Here is a 24,463-nt window from a genome sequence, read left to right as displayed (position 1 = left end):
CAGTACGATGGGGAGTGCGGAGTATGGCGGATGGAGCATGTTTGGGAGTGCGCAGCATGGCGGATGGACCACGTTTGGGAGTGCGCAGCATGGCGGATGGAGCACGTTTGGGAGTGCGCAGCATGGCGGATGGACCACGTTTGGGAGTGCGCAGCATGGCGGATGGAGCACGTTTGGGAGTGCGCAGGATGGGAGATGGAGCACGATGGGGGGTGCGCAGCATAGGGGATGGAGCACGTTTGGGAGTGCGCAGCATGGCGGATGGAGCACGTTTGGGAGTGCGCAGCATGGGAGATGGAGCACGATGGAGAGTGCGCAGCATGGCAGATGGAGCACATTTGGGAGTGCGCAGCATGGGGGATAGGGCACGATGGGGAGTGCGCAGCATGGCGGATGGAGCACGTTTGGGAGTGCGCAGCATGGCGGATGGAGCACGTTTGGGAGTGCGCAGCATGGCGGATGGAGCACGTTTGGGAGTGCGCAGCATGGCGGATGGAGCACGTTTGGGAGTGCGCAGCATGGCGGATGGAGCACGTTTGGGAGTGCGCAGCATGGCGGATGGAGCACGTTTGGGAGTGCACAGCATGGCGGATGGAGCACGTTTGGGAGTGTGCAGCATGGCGGATGGAGCACGTTTGGGATTGCGCAGCATGGGGGATTCAGAACGATGGGGAGTGCGGAGTATGGCGGATGGAGCACGTTTGGGAGTGGGCAGCATGGCGGATGGACCACGTTTGGGAGTGCGCAGCATGGCGGATGGAGCACGTTTGGGAGTGCGCAGCATGGGAGATGGAGCACGATGGGGGGGTGCGCAGCATAGGGGATGGAGCACGATGGGGAGTGCGCTGCATGGGGGATGGAGCACGATGGGGAGTGCGGAGTATGGCGGATGGAGCACGTTTGGGAGTGCGCAGCATGGCGGATGGAGCACGTTTGGGAGTGCGCAGGATGGGAGATGGAGCACGATGGAGGGTGCGCAGCATAGGGGATGGAGAACGTTTGGGAGTGCGCAGCATGGCGGATGGAGCACGTTTGGGAGTGCGCAGCATGGGAGATGGAGCACGATGGGGGGTGCGCAGCATGGCAGATGGAGCACGGTGGGAGTGCGCAGGATGGGAGATGGAGCACGATGGGGGGTGCGCAGCATGGCGGATGGAGCACGGTGGGAGTGCGCAGCATGGGAGATGGAGCACGATGGGGGGTGCGCAGCATAGGGGATGGAGCACGATAGGGAGTGCGCTGCATGGGGGATGGAGCACGATGGGGAGTGCGCTGCATGGGGGATGGAGCACGATGGGAAGTGCACACCTCCCCCCAACACACACACACACGCGCGCGCGCGCGCACTGCACAACACACCACACACACACACTGGGAACCACAAACAACTGCCCTACACAGACACCCACACACAGACAAAACTGCACACACAAATATACGCACATACCGCACAACACACACATTGCACAAAACATACCTCCCCCCAAAACACACCACACACACACAAACCGCGGAACACACACACACAACGCTACACACACACAGCGCTCCACAAACAACGCAACACACAAACAACACTGCTCTCACCCCCATCACACCCAGACAACACCCAGAACATGTACTGCGCCCTACACAAACACTTGGTAACTACAGACAACAACATCTATATATATATATAACAAAAATCATACATGAACTACACAATACGTAAATTCTAGAATACCCGGTTGCGTAGAATCGGGCCACCTTCTAGTGTATATATATAATTGCCTTATTCTGTCTGTCTGTCTGTCTTGCTCCAAAATTGTGTCACCGTGACATTGTATCACCATGACAGTGTCATTACAGTGACAAATGTCGGATTGGTCGCTGGGCTCGTCCTGGCCCCGCCCCCCCACGGATTGGCCGCTCACCTCGGCCTGGCCCCGCCCCCCGCATGGATTAGCTGATCGCCCCGGCCCTCCGCACGCATTGCCCGTTCCAGCGTATACCGGCTCCCGGTACACATGTGCAGGGAGCCGGCATACGCTGACGCCTCGCCCGCTCGCCCCCGCCACACGTTGGCACACTCGGCCCCGCCCCCGGCGGACATAACCTTGCGATGCTGGGATCGTGACGGAGCCGGTGTACGCTGGTAACCATGATACACATCGCGTAACTATAGGAAGCGCTACCCTTAGTTACCCGATGTGTATCATGGTTACCAGCGTACACTGGCTCCCAGTACACATGTGCAGGGAGCCGGCATACGCTGACGCCTCGCCCGCTCAGCCCCGCCCCGGCACACGTTGCCACGCTCGGACCCGCCCCCGGCGGCCCCAGCATGGGGGATGGAGCACGATGGGGGATGTGCAACATGGAGGATGGAGCATGATGGGGGGTGTGCAGCATGGAGGATGGAGCACGATGGGGGGTGCGCAGCATGGGAGATGTAGCACGATGGGGGGTGCGCATCATGGGGGATGGAGCACAATGGGGGGTGCGCAGCATGGAGGATGGAGCACAATGAGGGTGTGCAGCATGGAGAATGAAGCACAATGGGGGGGTGCAGCATGGGGGATGGAGCACGATGGGGGGTGCGCAGCATGGGGGACGGATCACGATGGGGGGTGTGCAGCATGTCGGATGGAGCACGATGGGGGGTGCGCAGCATGGGGGATGGAACACGATAGGGGGTGCGCAGCATGGGGGTTGGAGTACAATAGGGGGTGTGCAGCATGGGGGATGGAGGACGATGGGGGGTGTCCAGCATGGGGAATGGAGCACGATGGGGGTGCGCAGCATGGGGGATGGAACACGATGGGAGGTGTGCAGCATGGGGGATGGAGCACGATGGGGGGTGCGCAGCATGGGGGATGAAGCACGAAGGGGGGTGTTCAGCATGGGGAATGGAGCACGATGGGGGTGCGCAGCATGGGGGATGGAACACGATGGGAGGTGTGCAGCATGGGGGATGGAGCACGATGAGGGGTGTGCAGCATGGGGGATGGAGCACGTTGGGGGGTGCGCAGCATGGAGGATGGAGCACAATAGGAGGTGTGCAGCATGGAGGATGGAGCACGATGGGGAGTGCGCAGCATGGGGGATGGAGCATGATGGGGGGTGCGCAGCATGGAGGATGGAGCATGATGGGGGGTGTGCAGCAAGGGAGATGGAGCACGATGAGGGGTGCGCAGCATGGGGGGTGGAATACGATGGGAGGTGCGCAGCATGGAGGATGGAGCACGATGAGGGGTGCGCAGCATGTCGGATGGAGCACGATGGGGATGCGCAGCATGGAGGAAGGAGCACGATGGGGGGTGCGCAGTATGGGGGATGGAGTACAATAGGGGGTGTGCAGCATGGGGGATGGAACACCATGGGAGGTGCGCAGCATGGGGGATGGAGCATGATGAGGGGTGCGTAGCATGGGGGATGGAGCACAATGGGGGGTGCGCAGCATGGGGGATGGAGCACGATGGGGGGTGCGCAGTATGGGGGATGGAGTACAATAGGGGGTGCGAAGCATGGGGGATGGAGCATGATGGGGGGGTGCGCAGCATGGAGGATGGAGCATGATGGGGGTGTGCAGCATGGGGGATGGAGCACGATGGGGAGTGCGCAGCATGGGGGATGGAACACGATGGGAGGTGCGCATCATGGGGGATGGAGCAAGATGAGGGGTGCGCAGCATGGGGGATGGAGCACGATGGGGGGTGCGCAGCATGGGGGATGGAGCACGATGGGGGTGCGCAGCATGTCGGTTGCAGCACGATAGGGGGTGCGCAGCATGGGGGATGGAGCACGATAGGGGGTGCGCAGCATGGGGGTTGGAGTACAATAGGGGGTGTGCAGCATGGGGGATGGAGCACGATTGGGGGTGCGCAGCATGGGGGATGAAGCACAAAGGGTGGTGTGCAGCATGGGGAATGGAGCACGATGGGGGTGTGCAGCATGGGGGATGGAAAACGATGGGAGGTGTGCAGCATGGGGGATGGAGCACGATGAGGGGTGCGCAGCATGGAGGATGGAGCACAATAGGGTGTGTGCAGCATGGAGGATGGAGCACAATGGGGAGTGTGCAGCATGGGGGATGGAGCATGATGGGGGGTGCTCAGCATGGGGGATGGAGCACTATGGGGGGTGCGCAGCATGTTGGATGGAGCACGATGGGGGGTGCGCAGTATGGGGGATGGAGTACAATAGGGGGTGCGCAGCATGGGGGATGGAGCACGATGGGGGGTGCACACCTCCCCCAAAACACACACACACCGCCACACGTGCACCGCACAACACACCACACACACACTGGGAACCACAAACACCGCCCTACACAGACACCCACACACACACAGACATCACCGCACACATACACACAACACCCAACACACAAACACCGCGGCTACATAAATATATGCACATACCGCACAACACACACACTGCACAAAACATACCTCCCCCCAAAACACACACACGCACTCCACACCCACACAAACCACGCAACACACACAGCACCACACGCACAGAACGCTGCAGACACACAGCGCTCCACAAACAACGCAACACACATAACGCAACACACATACAACACCGCTCTCACACACCCCCACACCCAGACAACACACCCAGAACATTTACAGCGCCCTACACAAACACTTGGTAACTACACACAACAACATCTATATATATATATATATATATATATATATAACAAAAATCATATATTAACTATACAATACGTAAATTCTAGAATACTGCGTTAGAATCGGGCCACCTTCTAGTGTAATAGTAACTGTTCTGCAGTACTCGTGTCATCTTCCTTTATTGACTGTGTTAGCGGAATGGGTTAAACTAGAGAGCAGTTTGAGAAGAGACTGCAGGCTCAGGCCTGATAAATACTGCTTCATGCCACCTTCACACGTCCATGTGTCCGGTACGTGTGAGGTCCGTTTTCGGACACACGTAGACCCATTAAAATCAATGGGTTTGCGCACACGTGTCCGTGTGGAGCATACGTATGTCTGTGTGCTCCATACGTAGACATGTCCGTTTTTCTCCGGCAGCACGGGTGTCACATGACCCGCACACTGATGTGATCCGTGTAACATCAGTGTGACATGTACCAGAGAAAACCACGTTTTTGTGAAATAAAATGAATTTCTATACTCACCTTCTCCAGAGCTGCTGTCTCTACCACTGCTGTCACTTGCTTCCAACCCCTGCTCATTATACTCATTGCATATGCACTGCACCGAGGACCGGAAGCAGCAGCAGAGCCGGAGACAGCAGCACCATGAACAGGTAAGAATAAAAGTTCATGCTTTCCATGTGCTATGCGAATGTCACACGGATAGCACACTGACAGCATGCACACACATACGCACCTTCACAATGGACCGTGCAAAATGTGTGTGTTTTGTACGGACGTGGGAAAGAGGCCTCAGAGAGGAGGCTGAGTCTTCTCCATTTTTCTCCTCCATGCTGCAGAAAACACAGAAATGGGGCAATGAATAAAAGAAATCTCCAGTTCTCTCTAGTATTAATTTTTCTGCATGTATCTTAGATTCTCTGATTGGCAGCGTGTGTTGGATCACTTGTACCCATACAAAGCTATAGTAGCGTGTGAAACATCGGACTGCAGTGATGACTTCGCATGCCATACGTTCATCTAACTACGGCCTTAGGATGTGTTCACGTCAGCGTTTATAAAATCGACCAGATACCAGCGTCCGTATGTCATGCAAGTGTTATGTGAATCTGCATTTTTTTTTGCCTAGAGTGCACCCTAACAAAGTAAACATTCTTTGAAAAGTCGGAATATGAGTCTCAACCAACTAATTAGTCTGTGCTAGATCCCCATCTGACTTCCCTCCACTCCAATGGACTTACCGGTCTTTCCCTATGTGTGCTCATGGAGAGAGACCTGTCAGTCATCGGTAGCGGATCCAGGAGAAGCCAACTGGCTTTTAAAAGTATGATTCTTCTGGAATGCCACAGTGTTTCATAGTTAAATATACACAATTGCAGCATGACTCTGAAACAAGTTTAATAGATTGTTTATTCACAGTTTTTTCAGCTGTTTTATTTGATGTATTGGATGTATTTGGTTCATAGCATCAGTAAGAAGTTGGGTAGTTCCAGAGTTTGAACAGTAGGAGTATGTGCATATGTTAAGCATTTGTACAGACATTTCTGTATCATAAATAATAATAATAATAATAATAATAACAATTAGTAATAAATATTATTAATAATAATCATTTTTATTTATATAGCGACAACATATTCCGAAGCACTTTACAATTGATAAACATGTCTTTTGGCAGGATAAACGTTGCATAAAAAAATACATGTTTTTGCATCCAATCTTGATGCATTTTTGGTTGTGTTTTTCCCATTGATTACAATGGGTGAAAAACACTGCAAAAACAGTGAAAGATTCGGCAAGCTGCACATTTGAAATTCAACTCTGCAAGGAAAAACATGTGCATGAAATCTCAGAAATCTCATTAACTTTGTTGGGACTGTAAAATGCTGCATTTTATGATGCAAAAATTCGTGGGGGATAAAAAACTGGGATAAACACATCACAGACGTGATCTGTGAACGTACTCTAAAAGGTCCAGTCACACTAAGCAACTTACCAGCGATCCCAACAACGATAGGGATCGCTGGTAAGTTGCTAGGAGGTTGCTGGTGAGATGTCACACTGCGACGCTCCAGCAATCCCACCAGCAACCTGACCTGGCAGGGATCGCTGGAGCGTGGCCACACGAGTTGCTGGTGAGCTCACCAGCAACCAGTGACCAGCCCCCAGCGCCGCGTGGAAGATGCTGCGCTTGGTAACTAAGGTAAATATCGGGTAACCAACCCGATATTTACCTTGGTTACCAGCGCACGGAGCTACACGTGCAGACAGCAGGGAGCAGCGCACACTGAGCGCTGGCTCCCTGCTCTCCTAGTTACAGCACACATCGGGTTAATTACCCAATGTGTGCTGCAGCTAAATGTGCACAGAGCAGGGAGCAGCGCACACTGCTTAGCGCTGGCTCCCTGCTCTCCTAGCTACAGCACACATCGGGTTAATTAACCCGATGTGTCCTGCAGCTACATGTGCACAGAGCAGGAGCCGGCACTGACAGTGAGAGCGGCGGAGGCTGGTAACAAAGGTAAATATCGGGTAACCAAGGACAGGGCTTCTTGGTTACCCGATGTTTATTGTGGTTACCAGCCTCCGCAGAAGCCGGCTCCTGCTGCCTGCACATTCAGTTGATGCTCGCTCGTTGTCACACACAGCGATCTGTGCTTCACAGCGGGACAGCAACAACTAAAAAATGGCCCAGGACATTCAGCAACAACCAACGACCTCACAGCAGGGGCCAGGTTGTTGCTGGATGTCACACACAGCAACATCGCTAGCAACATCACAAAAGTTGTTCGTTAGCAGCGATGTTGCTAGCGATGTTGCTTAGTGTGACGGGGCCTTAAGGATTTAGAATGTGTACACTTAATCAGTTAATCAGTTTCTCTATTGTGATGTAAGTTATGGTGACTGGCGACTCTATTTTCATTCTAGGTCGTTTACGAGATCCATCCATGCAGCCTTCTAGTGGGCAGAACAATCAAGAACAAACAAAGATTTCACCAAAAAGTTGGTGGGCATGTAAGTATAGCCATATAATGTGTTAAAGGCTTTCACCAGTCAAACAAGTATTATTTACAACAATTAGCCAAAAGACTTCAGTTTTATCAGCATTAGGTTACGCTCATACGACAGTATAAAAATTGCTCTGATTTTCTTCCGGAATAGCAGGACTCTTTTTTTCTCACGTCATCTGTGTGCACCGTGTATATGATCAGTTTGTTTTTTTACAATAGCATCTAATAATCCTATGTTACGGATTTGCAATATGTCCGTACAATTTGGATGCCTTATGTGGCATATGATTTTTTTATCTCTCCAATTGACTTAAAGGGTGAATCTTATCCAATTTCAGAGTCAAATTGCAGAATGCTGGGATTTATTTTACTGACAAATTCTGTCAGTGCAAACAAATTGGTCATCTGCACTGCCTCATTGCATAACACACATCTGATTTATATGTTCGTCTCAATGAGCCTTAAATTTTATTACTCAAGGTATTAATCAATTGTACTTTCCTTAAGTTTGTGCCCACATTTTTGGGAGATGTACAATTAGATTTAGAGATGGGCAAATCCGAGATTCAGTGTTCATATCAAATACCGACTTTACAAAAAAACCAGAGTTCGGGTTCGGAGTTCAGTGCTTTACGTATGAAAACCACTCGCTGTGCTCACGTATGCTCTGTCCTCAGCCCAGTGCAAGCCACTTGCAGTGTTTGAATGGCTCACACTGAGTACAACAACAACAAAAAATAAAAATGAAAACACCCCAGGATGTGATCTGTCTATGGTTGGCTGTATGTGGGCGGAGAGCTAACTGCCCAGTTAGTGACTTCTATTGGAGTTCAGGTCAAGTTGGGGTCCCAAACCAAACTTAATTTAAAGTTCAGTTGAACACGCCGAACCAAACTTCCATGGGTCCGCTCATCTCTAATTAGATTTTATCCATGTGTAAACCCAAAGATGACTCTTTGAAACCAGAGACAATATCTGCATGGTTTGTGTATTCTTCATTTTTATAGTTTTTCCCCCACATTCCAAAAATAGTGCTTATCTTCACATAAAATAAATAGGGTTTATCAAGTACCTCAAATATTCAGCTTTGTGAATATTTTCTGAATAGGTCGCCGCTATTCGACTATTTGATGCACAATGTAAGTCTATGGGAAGCCCGAACAACAACTATTCGAAACCATTCGGGCTTCCCATAGACTTACATTACGCATCGAATATTCGCATAGCGGTGACCTATTTGTCGGATATTCGCAAAGCCAAATATTTGAGGTATTCGATCATACCTAAAAATTAACCCTAGTTTAGGTAAAGCAATTGGATTGATAGAAGATGTGCTCACAAACTTGTGAAATGTTTTTAAGCAATATATTATACATTCCGCAACTTTCAAATTGCAAACAAGGAAGGAAAACTGTTAGAATTATGGAGACATGTTAATGATATGCAAATGATTACAAAAATGGAAAGAAAATATTCTAAACATCTCGAGTTTTTCAGTGTTGCGTATGAGTGCCACATGCAGAAATATGCACGTGTACACCTTAGTATGCTATCAGTGAAGTTATTAATGTTTTCCATGATTAATGCACTGAAGCACCCAACTCATCAAAATCCACTGCTGTCATCTAACTTTGTTATTGCTGACCAGTTACATCCCAGATATGCTCAATGGGAGACACTGTAATACTATTGTATGTACTGAGGATTTCGATTGCGTTAGGGCAATGACAACCAGAGGCGAGTTCTTGGTGCAAGATGTTTATAATATGCAACCAGCAATATGTACATAAACAGAACAAAAACACAGTAGAACATACACACAGGAAATACCTTCCAGGATCGGAGCGAAAGGGAATTCCGTGGACCGCGCACCGGACTCCCCCAGGGAGACCACCAAGAGCGAACCCCTATACAGGGACTGTCTGGCAATCACCCCAGAAGGCCTAAATGCGCAGCAGCCGGGACACAAAAGGGCAATAGGTAAGTCCAAAAAAGTCCGTACGGTATGAGTCCAGAGCGGTTAAGAAACGGAAGGAACCGGGCAGAAGTAACGACCAAAGACGGCAAACGGAGTCCGGGCACAGCTAGATGAGACCAGATGAAGTCCAGAGTCGGTGTCGGTTGTTTTTCAAGGGGATCCAAATAACAATCAGGCACCAAGAGCAGCAGGGCAGGAGCACACAGGAAACAGTATACTCAGGCACTGGACTAAGCTTTAGGGGCGGCTTTTAAGCAGATGGACAGGAAGTAGGTCAACAGAACAGAAAACTCCATGTTAACAAAGGGCAAGCTCTTTCAAAAGAAAACTGGAAAACCCGGAACTCTGACGGGTACCGCCGATGAAACTGAGCAACCTTCCGGGGCGCTCGAATGTTACCCACAGGTTCCCAGGAATCGTCCTCGGGGGGAGTACCCCTGCCAACGTACCAGATACTGAAGCCGATGCCGATGGAGCCGGGAATCAATAATGTCCTCAACCACGAACTGCTCCTCGCCGTCAAACATCACAGGCGGAGGAGGAGGCACGATACGACCATGAAACGTATTAGGGGAAACGGGTTTGAGTAGAGAAACATGAATGACCGGGTGTACCTTTAAATGGTGCGGCAACCTCAGCCGACAGGCCACAGGGCTCACGATTCCGGTGATCTTAAACGGACCGATGAATTTCTGCCCCAGCTTCTGCGAAGGAACATCCAATCTCAGGTTTTTGGTGGATAACCACACCGAGTCCCCTACCTTATACATGGGTGCCTGTTTCCGGTGAGTGTCTGCCGACTTCTTGTAACGCTTCTGAGCCAAAGCCATAGTGTCCTTTAAAACCTCCAGATTCTGTCGTAGCTCCGTCAATCTGTCCTCCACCGCTGGCACCGAAACCGCCACCGGTGACCTAGGCAAAACATTCGGATGGTAACCCAAGTTAGCGAAAAAGGGCGTTACCTTAGTGGAGCTGCTCTGAGTGTTGTTATACGAGAACTCCGCCAAAGGAAGCAGCTTCAACCAATCGTCCTGCAGATGGCTGACATAACATTGTAGGTACTGCTCCAGGGTCTGATTAGTCCGTTCGGTTTGCCCATTTGTCTGAGGATGGTATGCAGAAGACAAACAGACATTAATCTGGAGTGCCGAACAAAACCCCTTCCAGAATTTAGACGTGAACTGCACGCCCCGGTCAGAGATGATCTCATCTGGTACCCCATGCAATCGGAATATATTCTGGATAACCAAATCTACTGTCTCTGCGGCTGAGGGAAGACCGATACACGGAATAAAGTGAGCAGCTTTTGTCAACCGATCCACCACCACTAAAATGGTATTGTTACCGCCTGAGACTGGCAATTCCACAATAAAATCCATTGAGATGGATCCCCAAGGGCGAGATGGAACGGGTAACGGTTGAAGGAGTCCCGTAGGAGCCACACGAGGGACCTTGCACCGGGCACAAACCACACATGAGTGGACATAGTCTTTCACATCCTTTAAACAGGTTGGCCACCAGAAAAAACAACTCAGAAATTCCTGCGTCTTCTGTACCCCCCTATGACCTGCCAACACGGAGTCATGGACCAACTTGAGAACCCGAAGTCTTACGGCCTCCGAGACATAAATACGTCGCTCTCTCAACCACACACCATTCCGAAGGACAAGAGTCACATCATTCGGGGGGGCAGCAAGAAATACGTCACCATCATAGGCCAGCTTGATGTCCTTCCACAAGTCCTGGTCCTGGATTACTCCAACGAAATTGGCATCTGATAACACGGTCTGAGACGGGGTTCCAGGCACGGAGTCCATGGCGTGGATTCGGGACAAGGCATCGGCTTTCCCATTACGTGAACCTGGACGGTATGTAACGATAAAATTGAACTGGTTAAGGAATAAGCTCCAACGGGCTTGCCGTGGAGACAGGCACCTGGCAGACTTAAGAAATTCCAGGTTACGATGATCTGTGAGTACTATCACTTGCTGCGCAGCTCCCTGTAAGTGGTGTCTCCATTCCTTAAAAGCTGAAATAATCGCCAACAATTCCTTGTCCGCAATGTCATAGTTCTTTTCTGCAGGGGACAACCGGCGAGAAAAGAAAGCACACGGATGCAAGAGACTCTTGTCCCCAGTCCTTTGGGAAAGGATAGCCCCTAATGCATAATCGGAAGCGTCGACTTCCACAATAAAGGGGAGTGCGGGATTCGGGTGTATTAGTATTGGCGCTGAGGTGAAACAAACCTTGAGACGATTGAAAGCTTCCTGGGCCTGGGCAGACCACACAAACCTCTGTCCTTTCTTGGTTAACAGAGTGATAGGACGGATGATCTCTGAAAAGTTACGGATAAAGCGTCTGTAAAAGTTGGCAAAACCGACAAAGCGTTGTACCTCCTTGATGTTTCCCGGTTCCGGCCAGTCTAGAATTGCTTGTATCTTGCCAGACTCCATGTTCAGTCCCTGAGGAGAGATGACATATCCTAAAAATTGTATTTGTGAGCAATGGAATTCGCACTTCTCCAGTTTAATATACAGGTGGTTATCCCTCAGACGGGTAAGTACTGTCTTGACGTGCTCCTGGTGTTCCTGTAGGGAATCAGAAAAGATCAAGATATCATCCAGGTAAATCACCATGAATTGGTCCATTATATCCCTAAAAATATTGTTGACTAGGTGTTGGAAAGCCGCAGGAGCGTTACAGAGTCCGAAGGGCATCACTAGATACTCATAATGTCCATACCGACATCTGAAGGCTGTTTTCCACTCGTCCCCGGGACGTATGCGGAGTAGATTATATGCCCCACGGAGATCCAATTTAGTGAATATCTTTGCCTGTTGTACTCTCTCCAATAGTTCGGGAATCAACGGTAACGGATACTGGTTCCAGATGGTTATCTTATTTAGTTCTCGGTAGTCGATACAAGGTCTCAGAGTCCCCTCTTTCTTTTTCACAAAAAAGATGGGTGCCCCTGCTGGTGAGGTAGAAGGGCGAATAAATCCCTTGGCTAGGCTTTCATCGATGTAATCTTTTAGTGCTTGTAACTCAGGTGCCGCCAACGGGTAGACATGACCAAACGGGATCTCTGCCCCTGGGAGTAAGGGGCACTTTGCACATTGCGACATCGCAGGCCGATGCTGCGATGCCGAGTGCGATAGTGCCCGCCCCCGTCGCAGCAGCGATATGTGGTGATAGCTGGCGTAGCGAAAGTTATCGCTACGCCAGCTTCACACACACACTCACCTGCCGTGCGACGTCCCTGTGGCCGGCGACCCGCCTCCTTGTTAAGGGGGCGGGTCGTGCGGCGTCACTGCGACGTCACACGGCAGGCGGCCAATCAGAGCGGAGGGGCGGAGATGAGCAGGATGTAAACATCCTGCCCACCTCCTTCCTTCCGCATATCCTACGGAAGCCGCAGTGAGGCCGGTAGGAGACGTTCCTCGCTCCTGCGACTTCACACACAGCGATGCGTGCTGCCGCAGGAGCGAGGAACAACATCGGACCATTGCGTTAGCATAATCATGGATTACGCCGACGCTGTACCGATGATATGATTACGACGCTTTTGCGCTCGTTAATCGTATCATCCAGCCTTTACACACTGCGATGTCGCATGCGATGCCGGAAGTGCGTAATTTTCAATTTGACCCCACCGACATCGCACCTGCGATGTCGCAGTGTGCAAAGTGCCCCTAAGTCTATGGGACAATCATACGGTCTATGCGGGGGAAGCCGATCTGCTTTTCTTTTGTCGCATATATCAGCAAAGTCATGATAAACCGGGGGTAGAACAGGTACCTGTACAGTGCCCTCCGCATTCGGTGTTACTGGAACCGGTACAGTTGGACTAATGGTCGGACCACTCTGCGGTAGGAAGGATATTTCTTTAGTCTCCCAATCGATGACTGGATTTGTAGACCGCAGCCAAGGAATTCCTAAAATTATAGGAAAATGGGGAGAAGAAATTAACATGAAAACAAGGGTCTCCTGCTGACCTGGTTTCATCACACATTCTAGGGGTACTGTCTCCCGATCAACTGGTCCAGAAACTAATGGAGAACCGTCTACCGTCTCCATGGTAACCAGTGAGGATCTTCATTGAGTCTGGATACCGTGTTTCCTGGCAAAAGAAGAGTCCATGAAATTTCCCCCTGCCCCAGAGTCTATCATAGCAGATGTAGGAATTAACTGTCCCTCCCACCGGATCTGAATGGGAAGCAAGCAATGGGTGTATTTCCCTTCTGAGTCCTTAGGTGAAGTAGACATTACAGTCAAGGGAAATACCGCATCCAGGTGTCCACTTGCCTCGGAGATATCGGACTCTGCGTCCGTGTTGTCACACTCTGCCATGGCTGCCAGTACCTTATTTGGGCGATTTGGACGTTTTGGGCAGTCAATCAGAAAATGGTCCGATTGACCACAATAGAAACACAAACGCTCACGGAGCCGGTGTTCACGACGTTCGTTGGTCTCTCGCTTTTGTAGAGAGTCCACTTGCATAGGAACATCCTCGGCCTCCCGTGGCGTCTTGAGAGCGGGTTCTCTAGAAGGAAACGCAAAGTTGGTTACCCGGTTTACAGCTGCCCATTTTTTCTGTCTACGTTCCGTCAAGCGGGTATCGATACGCACACAGTGTTGGAGAAACAGTTCAAAATCCCGTGGAGAGTCGGAACGAGCTAACTCGTCCTTGATGGTACCGGACAAACCCTTTCTGAAAACTGACAATAACGCATTGTTTCCCCAGTCGGTGTCTACCACTAACCTTTTGAACTCAGTGGCGTATTCGACGACAGACCGCTTTCCCTGATGCAAGGAAAGAAGAGCTGATTCGGCGGTAGCACGGCGATTAGGATCATCAAACATTTGCGCCATTGCTGTTAAAAAGTCATCGAGGTGATTTAAACGGATATCACGATTCTCTATCATAGGATTAGCCCAAGCCAGTGCTCGGGAGGTTAACAACATGATTATACATAACACTTTTGACCGGTCAGAACGGTAATAATCAGCATGTATATCAAAAAACAGTATACACTGGTTAACAAATCCACGAAACTGACTACGATCACCACTGAAACGAAATGGGGGTAACCTAGGCATACCGGCCGCTGATACGGACGTAGTGGGGGCGGCTTCCTGAGCCTCCACTCGGGTTTGCAAATCCTGAATAGCCGGACCCAGTACCTGGTGATCATGGCCCAGCTGTACCTCCACATCTCTAAGCTTAGTTTGCACCGCCTCCATCTCCTGCTGCAATGAGTTAATCATGGAGAAGAGCTGATCTACTCGTGTCTCAGTCATTGCCCCAGCGAAATCCTTTTATAGGCCTGAGTATAATGTAATACTATTGTATGTACTGAGGATTTCGATTGCGTTAGGGCAATGACACCCAGAGACGAGTTCTTGGTGCAAGATGTTTATAATATGCAACCAGCAATATGTACATAAACAGAACAAAAACACAGTAGAACATACACACAGGAAATACCTTCCAGGATCGGAGCGAAAGGGAATTCCCTGGACCGCGCACCGGACTCCCCCAGGGAGACCACCAAGAGCGAACCCCTATACAGGGACTGTCTGGCAATCACCCCAGAAGGCCTAAATGCGCAGCAGCCGGGACACAAAAGGGCAATAGGTAAGTCCAAAAATGTCCATACGGTATGAGTCCAGAGCGGTTAAGAAACGGAAGGAACCGGGCAGAAGTACCGACCAAAGACGGCAAACGGAGTCCGGGCACAGCTAGATGAGACCAGATGAAGTCCAGAGTCGGTGTCGGTTGTTTTTCAAGGGGATCCAAATAACAATCAGGCACCAAGAGCAGCAGGGCAGGAGCACACATGAAACAGTATACTCAGGCACTGGACTAAGCTTTAGGGGCGGCTTTTAAGCAGATGGACAGGAAGTAGGGCAACAGAACAGAAAACTCCATGTTAACAAAGGGCAAGCTCTTTCAAAAGAAAACTGGAAAACCCGGAACTCTGACAGACACGTTTGGAGATGCTGCAGGACATAGTAAGCTCATTATCATTTACCTATCATTAACCTATCATTTTACCTATGATTTCCATAATTCCACGTTTTCTTCTTATTGCAATTTCGTAATATATAAGAGGGCTATCACAAAAATGTGCAGGTAAAAATTATTATAGCTCTATACGATAGAGATTTAATTATGGGCAGACTGATAAATGGTGAGATTCTTTTGTGTTGATCATTTGGAAGAAAAAGTTTACATAAAATTGGTAAATTTGTGCATAATTATCTTGTCTTTTCCGTCTGTTTTGTGAGAAAACATTCAGTATTTATGCAAGATTTTCATTTGATTTAGATTGTAAATCAGAAGAAATGTTTCCGTATTATTTTGGATTTTCTAACTAATTTTGCCAACTTCTTACATGATTTTACATGATCATAAGAATTATGCTGTACAGGAAACATGTTTACCATTTGTTGGATTACTTTAAACTCTACAAACATGTAAAAAATTATTTGAGAATTATTCAGCCGTTCCATCATTTTAATTTATATGAACATATAGTACCAGTGTCAGACAAGCTGTCGGAACAGTAAATACAAAAGTGTTAACTTCTCGTGTAAACTTTTCCCAATTTGGTAGAACTGAATGTACTAAGAATTTAAAAATCTCACAGTAAACTATAAATAAAAGCATTCATTTTCACTCACATTAGTATCACTGGGACACCTACACAAAGACCCAAATTTTGTTGTTAAGAAATGCATCTACGTATGGATCATATACTGTATCTTTAACATATGGAGTATGCTGACATCCCCTATATACAGCATGAGCCCTGAAATAGCTCCCTATATACAGTATGAGCGCACACATTGCTTCCCTATATAAAGTATGAGACAGCACATAACCCCTTATATACAGTATGAGCTCCCACATTGCCCGCATATATTCAATGTGAGCCCCCACATAGCCCCTTTATATACAATAGAACCCCCAAATAACCCCTTTATATACTGTGTGAGCTCCCACATAGCCTCCTAAATACATTATGAACCTCTCATAGCCCCCTATATACATTATAAGCCCCTCATAGCCTTCTATATACTTTATAGGCTCTACATAGCCTCTTATATACAGTATGAGTCACAAATAGCCTCATAAATTAATATGAGCCACCAAATAGCCTTATATAGATTATGAGCCCCAAGTTGCCTCCTATATTCAATATGAGCTCCCACATAGCCTCATATATACAGTATGAGCTTCCACATAGCTTCCAATATACATTTCTGATCCCCACATAACCTCCTATATACAGCATGAGCCCTGACATAGCCTCCTATATACAAAAATAATAATAATAAAAATATATATATATATATATTTTATTTTTTTTTTGAGCTCCCACATAGCCTCCTATATACTCTATGAGCTCTCACATAGTCTCCTAAAAACATTTCTGAGCCCCCGCATGGCACCCTTCATATATTATGACCTCCCACACAGCCTCCTGCATACATGCAAACATCCCATGCACATGGAAAAAAGCCACATTTTCCCCTTGCCCTCTTTTCCCCTGTGCCCCTCCAGTCTCTGGTGTACTAAAGCTCAACACAGCACACACGCCGATGTGATTGCATTGTGTCTGATGTGCCCTGACAGATTGGTGGAATGGAGCCAGTGGCACTATCTTCCATTAATGTATTCATCTTTGTCTGCAGCAGCAGCACAGGAAGGCATGGTGTGGACTGTGGTCCACTGTTTTCAGCCCTTTGGCTATCTTGGTCCACTGGCCAGACTGGAACAGACAGAGGGTCGGATGTGGCCTGCAGGCTGCACTTTGCTCAGTCCTGCTCCAGGGCCTTATTATGGACTCATAGGCCCTCGGTATGCTTTTATGTAGTTCCTACATTAACACTAATGGGCACAAAAATGTCTAAATGCAGACTCTGGGAGCAATTTTACGCATCCAACAGAACCATGATAAGATTTATTCTTGCGTTAATGAATGGGTAACAGTGAGTCCTGAACAGACTAATAATGATAAAAAAGGAAAAATCACAAGAATAACCGTTCTATAAACAGCAACTGGTACTCCACTGTATAAATGGTGGTTGAGTTTCATATTAAAGCAACACTATAGAGTTTGTTTATTGTCTGGAGTAGGGGTTTAACCAAAGTCACCTGCCTCTGGTCTTATATTCACCATTGGCATTTTCACCATTTTTTAGTGTTGCTTCGGTCTCATGGCCCCATATTGTGACTGTAACTTTTGACTGGCCGCAACGAGGCCAGAACGAGGCTTTTATAGAGTTGTATTGATTTGTGGCCTATTGCTCTCTCCATTAAATACTCCAGCTGCCGGCAGGTCAAAAAGTGCTGGAGACCGACTGGAGCAACGCTGATAACAGGTAAAGATGCCGGTGGGCGTGTATAAAATCAGTAGCAGGTGACTTACATTCAAAGCACCACTTCTAGAGTTAAAAAAAAACTGCTGGAGTGGGTTATAAGCAAAATATATTGCCATCTCTCTCATCACTAGTCCTCCAATTCCTTCCTCTGAAAATCCCTTCATTGGCTCTCAATTCCCCAGCATATGCAATTCAGACTACTAACACTGACATACACAGCCATCCATAATCGGTCCCCCCCATATACTGTATCTCTGAACTAAGCTCCCGATATCTTCCAACATGTAATATCTGGTCCTCCCAAGACCTCCCTTTCTCTGCCTCACTTTTCCTTTTCTCATCCAACTGCCTTCAAGACGTCTCCTGGGCATCTCCCATCCTCTGGAATTCTGTGTTCTAACACATCACTACATTTGGATGCTTCAGATGGAACTTGAAACCCCATCTCTTCAAGAAAGCTTACAGACTGCAATGGCCCTCACTGCCACCTCATCACCACTGGAACTTCTGCAAACCCCCAATCTACTGCCTTTTTTCCATTATCTTATAGACTTTAAGCCCACAAGGATAGGTATCCTCTTCGCACTGAACTAGTCAGTCATTGTTAGATTGATTACTGTAATTTGTATCTGTATTTTGTATGTAACCTGTTCTCACATTCAGCACCATGGAATCAATGGCGCTGTAAAAATAAATATTGTTATTATTATTATTAGTAGTAGTAATAAAAATAATAATAATCAAACTCTATAATATTCAGTTTTATAAATATCTTAAATATCTTTTTAAATACATTTATTCTACCATTTATTTTACTTCCTTGTAGGTATGAATTACTATTTGTCCGTCATCCCATTTCTTGCAGCTATTGATGCTGGATTATTTCAAGGATTTCCTTATGACATAGTTATATCTCATCCTGACAAATTTCAGTCTGACTTTTGCTATAGTGGTGAAGAATGTCGCAGATCTTCTCCTAAAGCCATGGATGAATGGACAGCCTTTTTTCAGGTAACTGTTTCTAAAAGTAAAAAATGAATATGCCTTGGGTATAATAATCATCACTATAGTAAAATATTAAGACTTAAGTGGAGTATGGATAGGTATTACCCCAAAAATGTACACAAATGAAGGTGCAAAACTCCAGCTGACGATTTCACAAAGTCATGACAATCTGAACAATGCGTTTTAGGGTTGAGAGATCCCTTTATGAAGTAACAATGTGTCTCTGTAGCTTAACTAATGCCGGCGTCACACGGGACGATCTATCGTGCGATCGCACGAGCAATCGTACCCGCCCCCGTCGTTTGTGCGTCACGGGCAATTAGTTGCCCGTGGCGCACAAAGTCGTTAACCCCCTGTCACACGCATTTACCTCCCGGACGACCACACTGAGGGCGGCGAACATTCTCTTCCTGAAGGGGGAGGGACGTTCGGCGTCACAGCAATGTCACACAGCGGCCGGCCAATAGCAGAGGAGGGGCGGAGATGAGCGGGACATAAACATCCCGCCCACCTCTTTCCTTCCGCATTGCCGGCGGGACGCAGGTAAGCTGTGTTCATCATTCCCGGGGTGTCACACGGAGCGATGTGTCCTGCCCCGGGAACCATGAACAACCGTTGCACAGAAGAAGAAACGACTTTTTGAAAATGAGCGACGTGTCAACGAGCAACGATAAGGTGAGTATTTTTGCTCGTTCACCATCGCTCGTAGCTGTCACACGCTACATTATATCAAACGATGCCGGATGTGTGTCACTTACGACGTGACCCCGCCGACATATCGCCCGATATATCGTACCATGTGACGCCCGCATAAGGGGTGTCTGAGCCCCAAAACGTGTTGTATACTCAAGAGACTATACCAATCATAAATATATGTTGTTCTTGTGGAGTATCTAACTTTGTCTTAACACATCATTCTGCAGCTTGGTTTAGCATGTCTAGGTTGAGGATCGAGGACATCGGCAGTAGTGTCTTTCAGATACATTTCATTACATGCCCGTATTACAGTTGTTCCCACTGTAGCACAACCACTCACAGTGGGCATCTTTATTTATTTATTTTATAATAAATGAATAAATTATTATTATTATTATTACTCTCTATTCATTTTTAGCCTCAATGTATTAAACAGATATGCGCCATTCTCTTGTTTTTTCTACTGTTCGAATCCTCGCTGTATTGTCATCTTTTTTGTTTAAAAAGTCATTCTAATTACTGTATACTATTTTTTTTCTTGAAGGTTAATAATGTTTTTAATTGAAGGAAAATCAGCAAAGCAGATTTCTATCGTAACCCATTAACGACCGCGGGAAGTAAAATTACGTCCTAGTGGTCATAGTGGTCATCGCGGGCAGCCAGGAGGGATTCACGCATATATCAGTTGATTTGTACAGATGACATGTGTGCCTCACAGGCACGAGTGGAATCGCATTCCACCCGTACCTGTTAACCCCTTAAATAGCACTATCAAAATGGGACAGTGCCATTTTAATGGCGATCGCAGTAAAACTGTACTCCCGGTCGCCATCGGAAGTCACGTGATATGATCACATAAAGCCAATAGTTTCCATGGTAGCACAGGGTCATGTGATGACTCCTGTAGCAATCATGGCTCACTTCCTGTTTTACACGGCCGAGTGCTGTGTGAGGCAGGAGATGATCATTTCTGGTGTTCACAGCTGTGTAGCTGTGATCAACAGAAAAGAACGAGTAGTCAGACTGCTGATCCTTATAGTCCCCTAAAGGGCTAGTAAAGTAACAAAAAAAGTTAAAAAAAGTTTAAAAAATTTAAAAAAAACAAAAACCTAAAAGTTCAAATCCCCCCATTGAAAATGAAAGCGTTAAAAAAGGGTTAAAAATATACACACATTTGGTATTTCTGTGTTCAGAAATGCCCAAGCTATCAAACTATAAAATCAATTAATCTGATCAGTAAATGACAAGTTTTTTGGTCACCACAAATTTTGCGTAAAATGCAATAACAGGCGATCATAACATAGCATCTGCGCAAAAATGGTACTATTAAAAACGTCAGCTCGAGATGCAAAAACTAAGCTATCACTGAGCCATGGATCTCAAAAAATGAGAATTCTACGTGTTGCGGAAAATGGCGCAAAACGAGCGCCACATTTTTGGAAAACCTTTTACATTTTTTCCCTGTGTCACTATGGCTCAGATGACTGCATTTGGACAACTGATCCAGACTCTCTCTCGGGAGGTACGGATCTATGCTCCCAGGTTGTACAGCAACTGCAGCAAATTGCAATGCTAGGTTTTCTAAATTGCTAGGTTTTCTGGTCTCGCTGCATGCCCAGGCACAACCAGAACCCAAGATAGCCCTCCCGGATAAGTCTGCTGGTGTAAGGGATAAGTTTACTACCTTTAGAGAAGCCTGTAAGTTGTACTTTAGGCTCCGTCCTTGAACTTTCGAGAGTGAGGAACAGCTAGTGGAGATTGTTGTCTATGTTGTAGGCAGGGCCGGACTTAGCCTGAATGGTGCCCTGTGCAAAACTGCCCCTTGGTGCCCCCCCTACTGATTTTTTACTCAGTTTCCCAGGAAACAAACAAGGACAGGAGGCCATTTTTTTATATCCTAAGAAAATTGATCTCTTCAAATGTACAATAAATTACAAATTTGTGCTGGAGAATCTGCACCTCAAATCCACCACGTCTGATCTAGTTTTTTTAGAGGTCTTCCGATTTCAACCATTTATGCCATATCCATGGATATTACACCCCATCCTAGCTCCGACTCCACCCCTCAAGCCCTCCACACTATATATACAGTGCCTACAAGTAGTATTCAACCCCCTACAGATTTAGCAAGTTTGATAAGATTCAAATAAGTTAGAGCCTGCAAACTTCAAACAAGAGCAGGATTTATTAACAGATGCATAAATCTTACAAACCAACAAGTTATGTTGCTCAGTTAAATTTTAATACATTTTCAACATAAAAGTGTGGGTCAATTATTATTCAACCCCTAGGTTTAATATTTTGTGGAATAACTCTTGTTTGCAATTACAGCTAATAATCGTCTTTTATAAGACCTGATCAGGCCGGCACAGGTCTCTGGAGTTATCTTGGCCCACTCCTCCATGCAGATCTTCTCCAAGTTATCTAGGTTCTTTGGGTGTCTCATGTGGACTTTAATCTTGAGCTCCTTCCACAAGTTTTCAATTGGGTTAAGGTCAGGAGACTGACTAGGCCACTGCAACACCTTGATTTTTTCCCTCTTGAACTAGGCCTTGGTTTTCTTGGCTGTGTGCTTTGGGTCGTTGTCTTGTTGGAAGATGAAATGATGACCCATCTTAAGATCCTTGATGGAGGAGCGGAGGTTCTTGGCAAAAATCTCCAGGTAGGCCGTGCTATCCATCTTCCCATGGATGCGGACCAGATGGCCAGGCCCCTTGGCTGAGAAACAGCCCCACAGCATGATGCTGCCACCACCATGATTGACTGTAGGGATGGTATCCTTGGGGTTGTATGCAGTGCCATCCAGTCTCCAAATGTCACGTGTGTGGTTGACAGCAAAGATCTTGATCTTGGTCTCATCAGACCAGAGAACCTTGAACCAGTCTGTCTCAGAGTCCTCCAAGTGATCATGAGCAAACTGTAGACGAGCCTTGACATGATGCTTTGAAAGTCAAGGTACCTTACGGGCTCGTCTGGAACGGAGACCATTGCGGTGGAGTGCGTTACTTATGGTATTGACTGAAACCAATGTCCCCACTGCCATGAGATCTTCCCGGAGCTCCTTCCTTGTTGTCCTTGGGTTAGCCTTGACTCTTCGGACAAGCCTAGCCGTGGAAGGCTAACAGTAGTTCCATAAGCCTTCCACTTCCGGATGATGCTCCCAACAGTGGAGACAGGTAGGCCCAACTCATTGGAAAAGGGTTTTGTACCCCTTGCCAGCCTTGTGACCCTCCACGATCTTGTCTCTGATGGCCTTGGAATGCTCCTTTGTCTTTCCCATGTTGACCAAGTATGAGTGCTGTTCACAAGTTTAGGGAGGGTCTTAATTAGTCAGAAAAGGCTGGAAAAAGAGATAATTAATCCAAACATGTAAAGCTCATTGTTCTTTGTGCCTGAAGTAATTCTTAATACTTTAGGAGAACCAAACAGAATTCTTGTGGTTTGAGGGGTTGAATAATAAATGACCCTCTGAATAAACTTTTCACAATTTAAAAAAAAAAAAATAAAAAAAAAAATAACATTCTTTTTTGCTGCAGTGCATTTCACACTTCCAGGCTGATCTACAGTCCAAATGTCACAATGCCAAGTTAATTCCGAATGTGTAAACCTGCTAAATTTGCAGGGGGTTGATATATATATATATATATATATATATATATATATATATATATCACACACGCACAGTTATGGCCAAACGTGTTAGCACCTTTGAAGTTGTTCCACAAAATGAAGCATTTCCCTTAGAAAATTAATAATACAACCCCTACATCTCCCCTCTCCATAATATACTTTCTACACCGCCCCTTTCCATAATCTCTCTTCCCACACTGCCCCTATTTATAATATTCCCCCACACACTGCCCCTCAGTGTACCCCCAAACGATATCGCTGTGTATAATATCCCCACACACTGCTCCTCTGTATGATATCACACACACACACACACACAGACACACACACACACACACACACACACACTGCTCCTCTGTATAATATCTCTCCCACACACACTTCCCCATGTATAATATCCCCCACAAACACTGCCCCTCAGTAGAATATACCCACACAATGCCCCTGTGTATAATATTCACACACACACTGCTCCTTTGTATAATATCCCCCCAAACACACTGCTCCTCAGTGTAATATCCCACACACACTGCGCCTCTGTATAATATCCCCCCACACTGCTCCTCTGTATAATATATATATATGACAAGCTTTTCTCCCCCCCATTCACCTTTTGTGCCTCCCCTATTTCCTCATAGACTGTAAGCTTATGAGCAGGGCCCTCACTCCTCCTGGTATCTTAATTTTGTTATTTTGTATTGTCTCAAATTTGTCTGTAAATGTCCCCTCTGAATTGTAAAGCGCTGCGGAATATGTTGGTGCTATAGAAATAAAACTTATTATTATTATAATATCCCCCGACACACACTGCATCTCAGTACACTATCCCCCACACACACTGCACCTCAGTATACTATCCGCCCACACACACACTGCTCCTCAGTATAATATCCCCCCACACACTGCTCCTCAGTATAATATCCCCCCACACACTGCTTCTCTGTATAATATCCCCCACACACAATGCCTCTCTGCATAATACCCCACCACACTGGTCTTCTGTATGATATCCCCACATACACACTGCTCCTCCGTATAATATCCCCCCACACACTGCTCCTCTGTTTAGTATCCTACACACACTGTTTATCAATATAATATCCCCCACACACACTGTTCCTCTGT

General features: G+C 47.2%; 1 protein-coding gene across 1 annotated transcript in view; it reads left to right on the top strand.

Annotated features, from left to right (window-relative positions):
• C3H6orf58 (chromosome 3 C6orf58 homolog) overlaps nt 1-24,463 on the top strand; it is a 96,471-nt gene that overhangs the window by 36,513 nt on the left and 35,495 nt on the right. The window contains exons 2-3 of the mRNA XM_075338278.1: nt 7,556-7,642; nt 18,834-19,018. Of these exons, the coding sequence (XP_075194393.1) occupies nt 7,556-7,642; nt 18,834-19,018 (272 nt within the window). The remainder of the gene's footprint in view (nt 1-7,555; nt 7,643-18,833; nt 19,019-24,463) is intronic.

The sequence above is a fragment of the Anomaloglossus baeobatrachus genome, chromosome 3 (genome assembly GCF_048569485.1).
Source record: "Anomaloglossus baeobatrachus isolate aAnoBae1 chromosome 3, aAnoBae1.hap1, whole genome shotgun sequence".
NCBI classification, from domain to species: domain Eukaryota; kingdom Metazoa; phylum Chordata; class Amphibia; order Anura; family Aromobatidae; genus Anomaloglossus; species Anomaloglossus baeobatrachus.
The sequence above is the reverse complement of the archived record's forward strand: the minus strand, read 5'-3'. Positions and strand labels throughout refer to the sequence as shown.